We start from the raw sequence: 7,666 nt of genomic DNA on the forward strand, positions 1-7,666 counted from the left end.
GGGCCCCAAAAGAGCCTCTTGGCTGCCCTCTGGCTGATGGGGCTGCCATCCCTCGAGAGGAGGTAGTCAGAGGAGGGAAGTTTCTGGAACATTTGCCCCAGATTGGTCTGTATTCTGATGCCTGTGGTGGAATCCTCACCTCCCCCTATCCACCCGATTCCTGACCCCCCAGGGCCTCAACTTCTCATCTGTAACTGGGGCTGAGCCTAAGCTGACCCCACATGGTTGCTGCATGGATCTGTGTGACAACAGGGGTGCAGTGCTCAGAACAGTGTCAGACCTGCTATAGGGGCTGCTGTGAGGATGTTTCCCAATGGCACATGGTGTCTTGCAGGAGAGGAGGCCCTGAACGAGTACCTGCGGGTCAAGACAGTTACTTTTGAGTACTGAAGAAAAGATGTCCTGAGAGAATGCCCCACTCTCTACGATGTGTCCTCGCCCTGCACAACCGGGCCTGCCCTCTCAAGGGGAGGCCTAGGCTGCTCCCCCAGAGGTCTCATGCTCTCACCCCCTCCTGAGTGCACAGCACCCCACTTGAGACACTGTTGGAAACCTTCCTGTCCACACTCTCTGTCCCTGCTGGGACAGCCCCACCCTTGCCCAATCATAGTGCCCTTTGTTTGGGTGAGAAATTGGCCCCAAGGTGAATAAAGGTTCTGACCAGTGGCAGCAGGACTTCCGTGTCTCTCCACTCCCTCTGTGGGTACCCCTGGTGACCCTGCAAGTCCTGGCACTCGAGTGGCATTGCCCAAGGAAGGTGTCCTGGGGAGAGGTGCAGGAGTAAAAAATGTTCATCAGCTTCAGCCTGAGAAGATGGGTGCTGAGATGAAGCTAGGAGTGTGAGATATTTGTGGCGTGATCCCTGGGAAATGCAGAGCAGAGGAAGAGGGATGGGCAGCAGAAGCAGAGACAGATGCAGCTGTCTCCCTGTGTTGCAGCAGCCTCCCTGGATGGGACAGGCCCTGCCCCGCCTGCCCAGCCCTCCACTTTGTTCACTCTTTCTCCTGTCACCCCGCAGGACTCTGGGGCCCTCCTTTCTGCACTCCCACTCCTGAGGGCACAAACATTACACCTTCACTTACCTGCTGTTGCCCCAGTTTACCCCACATGGCACTCTGCTCGGCATCCCACCCCTCCACCCCTACCCGGCTCTGCCCCTCTGAAGTTCCCCTCCTCCCCCTGCAAGTCCTGGCCATGCTGGGAGTGTCCTGGCCCAGCCTCTGCTCATCTGGGAGCATCTTCAGTCCTCCTCCTTTAGCCAAGTCTGTCCCCCAGGACCTATGAAATCTGTCTCCCTCCCGCAATGGGAGGTCCCTATGCCTGGCTACCTTCCATGATGGCTTCTCTTCCTTTCAGGACACACTTTTACAGAAGGCCCGTCCAGACTACCCTGGTAACAGTGAGTGGTAATAGTAGTGAGAAGCAGTAGTTCACTGAGTACTAACTGGAGGCATGGAGGTTCCAGGCCCTCACTATGTATTTATCTCATTTAATCCTTCCATTAGCCCAACTGCTTTTGTCCCCATTTATAAACAAGGAAATTGAGGCAGAGACATTTACTTGCCCAAGGTTACAAGACCACTTGAAATTGCATTCCCTCTAGTTTCTGAGTGAGAAGGACTCTGAAGCCCTTTCTGCCTACAGAGCAATTCACCCCTCTGAGAGCCCCTCAGTATTGAGTTCCTGACTCCCTCCATTGCTGGGGGTCAGGCCCACTTGGATTTGCTCTTTGACAGGCCTTAGCTGTTGTGGTCTGGGGGGAGCAAGCTAATCCACTGGCTACTGCTCCCGTCTTGGGGTAGGGGTCCTCTACCTCCCCATGTCTGCTGTAGCCCAAGCAGGAAGTGGGCTCTTCTATCAACCCCCCATGTACCACTGCCAGGAGGCTGTAACTTCTCATAAGGGCTTCTTAGAGGGTCATGAAGAACTGACAATTCTTACTCCATGAGCCAACTCAGAACCCCGAAGCCCAGACCCATAGCCCTGAAGTGTAGGCCCCATGGGAGGCACTTGTACCCATTTCCCACCTGGCTGCTTGCAGCAGGGCCAGCTCACCCCACCACCAGAACTGTGGTCTCAATGCTCGTGCCCACAGAAGGGAAGAAATGTGTTGTTCACCTCAGCCTAAGCCTCTTGGACCCTGTTTCCTCCCTGGGAATTGATCGTGATGATTGATGGCAGAGAACCACTTCTCTGAGAGAAGACCTTCTCCCCCACCCACTTATTTTAAGTTCATTTATTTATTTTGAGAGAGGGGGCATGAGTGTGTGAGTGGGGAAGGGGCAGAGAGAGAAGGGATCTTAAACAGAGACAGAGAACTCTAAGCAGGCTACACGCAGAGCCCAATGTAGGTTTCCATCCCACAAATTGTTGGATCATGAGCTAAAATCAAGAGTCAGATGTTCAACTGGTCTAGCCATTTAGGCATGCTGAGAAGAATTTTCCTGTCCCAAAGGGGTGCAGATCTGCCTTAACACACATCCAACAAGATGAGTCCCTTATCTTTCCCTTTCCCAGGTCCCCTTTGTTTCACCTCAAACAGCCCCAGGGCCAAGGGGGTCCAACTAATGCAGCCAGAAGCCTGCCCAGTGTCTGGCAGGGTCAGCCCTGTCTTCCCTGCAAACAGCTCTTCACAGTAGAAGAGCAGGAAACATTTGGAGCGCAGGCTGATCCAAACCCAAATTGAGCCCAGAAACCTTCTTCTCCCCTCTTTAGACACACACACAGAGTTTGGTTTCAGCCAGGTTGCCCCACTACACTTCCATCTTGACACCTCTGGTTTGAATGTGCACAGCTGGGCTCCTACCTTTCTACCTTCTCCTCTCTTCAAGAATTCTTCTGAAACTATAAGGTAAGTACTTGAGAAAAACTACCCTGCTTTCCCTTCCTATGTACTTCTTTCCTATTGTGTCTCCTTTACATTTACATAGAACACTTCACTTCTGATGCTTCTGGTCACCAAATGTGTTTCCCACATCAAGCAATTCTCTGTGACACCAGCTGCGTGTCCTACAATTTAACTCAACTGTCGACACTATCCATCACAGACAGTGTCAGATCCCACAGGTTAAGAGCTCAACTCCAAAATACTGTTCCAACCTACTTTAGATGTCAGTCACAAGTAGTAGGTGTCCAGGTTACCCACAACTTGTATCTGATTTGGCTATAAATTGGAGGTTCCCATGAGTCCCACTTTGAGTTATATTAATTTTCTAGAGCAGCTCACAGAACTCAGGAAACACATTTGCCACTTTAATAAGGATATGATAAAGGATACAGATGAATAGCCAGATGAAGAGATGCATAGGGTGAGGTCTGGGAGGGTCCTGAGCATGGGAGTTTCTGTATCTGTGGAGTTGGGGTGAGCCACAGTCCCCTCTCACACACAGTGTGGATGTCTTTACTAGGACTGGAAGCTCTCCAAAACCCATACTGCTGGGATTTTTATGGCCACTTCCTCACATAGTCATGACTCATCGTTAACTCCATTTCTAGCCACTCTCCCCTCTCTGGAGATTGGTTTGGTGGGGCAGGAGGGGGTGAAAATGCCAAGTTTCTAATCATGGCTTGGTCTTTTTGGTGATTGGCTGCCATCTGGGAGCCCACGCAGAGTCACCTCAATAGAATAAAAGATGCTCCTATGCCCTTCTCACTTGGGCAATTACAAGGGTTTGGGGAGCACTGTGTCAGGATCAGAGACAAATATTAGCATTCTTATCACTTAGGAAATTACAAGGGTGTCAGGAGCTCTGTGCCAGGAACTATGGGCAGAGACCAGTACACATTTTCTATTATCCCACAGTAAGAATGGTAAGACTATCAGTTTATGCATTTCCATTCCTTTATCCCCTTCTTTCTTGAATTCTAGAACCCCAAAGTTTGCATGGGTCCATGGCTGACCTGAAGAAAGACAGAATTCCCAACCTCCTTTGCAGTTAGGTCTTGGTCATAGAACCAAGTCCAGTGGACAGAATGTGAGTAGAAGTGCTCACTCCAGAGATGTGCCCCTTAAAGCAGGGAGTCATGCTGTTGCTCTCCCTCTTTTCCTTCCCTTGGACTGGCTGGAAGCAGACCCAGGAAAGAGGGTGGTGGGCATTTTCAGACCATGCAGATATGGCACTACCTTTGGAGGGGGACGGAGCAGCACACAGTGGCAGACATCTGAATCCCCAACATCATGGAGGTGAATATGATCCAAGGTGACCTGCCAGCAGTCATTGGTACATGGGAGAAATAAACTTGTCTTTTTGTAATTTTAAATGCATTTATCTTTCCATGTTAAAGGCATTTAAGAAATATAATGAACAAAATGAAAATATGCATGTGTGAATAGGGCCAAGGAGGAACACAGCACAAAGATAAAATCAGGAGTGTGGTTAGTATCAAACCGTGTTCTGTGAAATTTTATACCATTCTAAAGTTGGAGCACAATTTAGCTCAGAGCTTTCTAGCTGACAAGAGTGTGAGGAAACCTAATCTGTGGCCCAATTCACAGTGTCCATGTGACAGAAGAAACAAACTAGTTTTTCTGGAGTACAGAAAGAAATCCATCTTTTATGTCCTGAAAATAATATGTTTTCTTATGTGATGACCACTGCCTTCTACTATTTTATAGTAGGGCGTTACGCTGCAGATGGCTGTTTCTTATGACCTTCCCCAAGGTAGCTGAGCACATGATGACTTACTGGAGGCACAAGCGACCCCCCTGGTAGCATGAAACACTACATATTCGTCCAACTACAGTGGGGTGGGGTGGGGAGGAGGACAGACCTTGGAGCCCACTGTAGCATTCTGTTGATCTATCTTGATCCAAACATGATGAGCCAGAGGAAATGGAATTCACCAGAAGCCATTTCAGGCAGTGCCTTCTGTCATGCAGAAAAAATGTTCTGACTAGTTAAAAAGGGGCTGGTGGGGATGTTCAGGATCAGAAAATGGCCACAGGCTTGCTCTATGTAGTACAGGGAAGAAGATTTTTGAAGTGTGTATAGGAATGAGGTGGTGAAGGAAGGAGGTAGACTTGGCAGGCGGGGGGAAAGGCAGGGAAGGTGATCCCTTGGTGGCCAAGGCAAAACGTCTTTGAGATATATCAGGGAATAGGTGGTGGAAATTCCTTTCCCTTCTCCCTCCAAGGTCAACAATTCCTCACTATTCCTGTGCTTTCCTGTGAACTTGCTCCTCTTGGGGAAACCCCAAAGAAGAAATGGTCTGTGTGCCCAAGGGGATACAGGCAGAGCAGAGTGCAAGAGCAAAGAACGTTCCAGAGAACATCTGGTTGTGTGAGTGCAAACTTGGGCACAAGGTTGTGTTGCATATCCATTGGTAATCCTTCAAAAGTGCCACTTCTCCCAAGGGAATGTGTAAGGTGCATTGGGCAGTGAGTCCCTGGCAGGCACTATAACCACAACCCTAGTGTTGTAGGGTCCACTGAGCTGGACCAAGGAGTGAAGTGTCCTTATAAACTGCGTTTCAAATGGGTAAAGGAGTTTAACAATAAATATATTAAGGGCATGAGGACACGCATCTCTCTACAAAGAGTATCACATTGAAAGCTTTCCTTCTGTCTAGTAAACAGTCTTGCCCAGAATACCCATGTGAGACCAATTCACTTGGAAACACAGTCTTGGTACATAGTAAACATTTGATAAGTACCTAGGAATGAATGACTTGGTAAACGTGTCTCATCCTGGCCTTACGTGAGTTACTGAACTTGCTCTGTGCTTCAATACCCTCATCTGTAAAACCTCACAGTGTTTTGAAAATAGCCTAACAGTGAGGACAAGATAAATGTTAGCTTCCATATGATTCATGGAGTGGATTAAATCAATTGCAAGGTCTAGGTTATATTAAACTTGTATTTGTTCATTGAACAAGTGTTGAGTTCTAACTGAAAACAATGAAGGCAGAACACACAGCTTGTTTACTTCACTATTCCCAGTGCTTAGGACAGGCTTCATGTATAATAGGTGCTCAATAAATGTTGATTGACCAAATGAATAAATCTGTATGCTGATCATTCTAAATTCTCACTGCATTGGGTTATCTTGTGGAAAAAAAAGATACGTGACTACAATTCTTTTAAGAGGTAGTAAAGAACCTGACCAGATTTGTTCACTCTTGGAAAAACATGGAAGATCCAACAAGGAGTTACTTCTGTATCATTGATGATTGGCTAGCTTCACAACTCAATGAACTTGTTTCTTACTTATGCTCTGTGTCCATCATGGATGGTCAGGGACTCTGTTCCAGGGCTCCTTGGTCTAAGACACTGACATGTGCCATGGCCAAGGGGGAAACACCCTGGTGAGTCTGTGTCAGCACTTAGATGCTCTCCACTGAAAGTGACACATCACTTCTACTCCTAACCAACTGGCTCAGGCTAGCCACAGTGACCCATCCAACCCAGGGAACAGGAAGTTCAGTCTCCATGTGTCCAGAAGTGGGAAACCTGAGGATCAGTGGGCAGGATGAATCACTACCTCCAACAAGGCTCTCAGCTCAGACAAGGAAAGTTGTTTCTTTATTAAGAAACAGATAATTTTTGGGGCGCCTGGGTGGCGCAGTCGGTGAAGCGTCCGACTTCAGCCAGGTCACGATCTCGCGGTCCGTGAGTTCGAGCCCCGCGTCGGGCTCTGGGCTGATGGCTCAGAGCCTGGAGCCTGTTTCCGATTCTGTGTCTCCCTCTCTCTCTGCCCCTCCCCCGTTCATGCTCTGTCTCTCTCTGTCCCAAAAATAAATAAAAAACGTTGAAAAAAAAATTAAAAAAAAAGAAATAGATAATTTTTGGGGCGCCTGGGTGGCTCAGTTGGTTAAGCGTCCAACTTCAGCTCAGGTCACGATCTCACGGTCTGTGAGTTCGAGCCCCGTGTCGGGCTCTGGGCTGATGGCTCAGAGCCTGGAGTCTGCTTCCGATTCTGTGTCTCCCTCTCTCTCTGCCCCTCCCCCGTTCATGCTCTGTCTCTCTCTGTCTCAAAAATAAAATAAACGTTAAAAAAAATAAAAAAAAAAAAGAAATTGGGGCGCCTGGGTGGCGCAGTCGGTTGAGCCTCCGACTTCAGCCAGGTCACAATCTCGCGGTCCGTGAGTTTGAGCCCCGCGTCAGGCTCTGGGCTGATGGCTCAGAGCCTGGAGCCTGTTTCTGATTCTGTGTCTCCCTCTCTCTCTGCCCCTCCCCCGTTCATGCTCTGTCTCTCTCTGTCCCAAAAATAAATAAACATTGAAAAAAAAAATTAAAAAAAAAAAAGAAATAGATAATTTTCATATCTATGTTCCAGTGCATAGGAAAAGATGAAAGTTTTATCATTCTTTCTGTAGAACTATCATGTCTCTAGTGTCCAAATATGACAACGACAGCATAAAACCAAATGAATAGAACAATCATAAAAATGGCAACATAGTTAATGTTTGCAATAACATGCTCATAAATTGAATTCATCTCTATAGAGAGAATAATTTCATTATAACCAAACTCTAGCATCCTAGGAATACAAGGATGGCTGAAAGGAAAATAGAATCCCCCCCACTGACAATGAAAGGGCATTTTCATGTACCTGTGTTCAAATCTACAGTCTGCCACTTAATAACTCTGACTTTGGAGAAGTATATAACCTCTCCAATCTTTAGTTTTTCACATCTGTAGAGTGCAATCTTCACCGTCCTTACTTCC

At 47.7% G+C, this 7,666-nt stretch overlaps 1 protein-coding gene across 3 annotated transcripts in view; it reads left to right on the top strand.

Annotated features, from left to right (window-relative positions):
- The window catches only part of ALDH1L1 (aldehyde dehydrogenase 1 family member L1), a 136,874-nt gene extending 136,199 nt beyond the window's left edge, over nucleotides 1–675 (top strand). For all 3 annotated transcript variants that reach the window (XM_030307569.2, XM_030307568.2, XM_030307567.1), the window contains exon 23: nucleotides 335–675. In XM_030307569.2, the coding sequence (XP_030163429.1) occupies nucleotides 335–390 (56 nt within the window). In that variant the 3' untranslated portion in view covers nucleotides 391–675. The remainder of the gene's footprint in view (nucleotides 1–334) is intronic.
- The last annotated feature ends 6,991 nt before the right edge of the window (nucleotides 676–7,666 follow it).

This window comes from Lynx canadensis, chromosome A2 (assembly GCF_007474595.2).
Source record: "Lynx canadensis isolate LIC74 chromosome A2, mLynCan4.pri.v2, whole genome shotgun sequence".
NCBI classification, from domain to species: Eukaryota; Metazoa; Chordata; class Mammalia; order Carnivora; family Felidae; genus Lynx; species Lynx canadensis.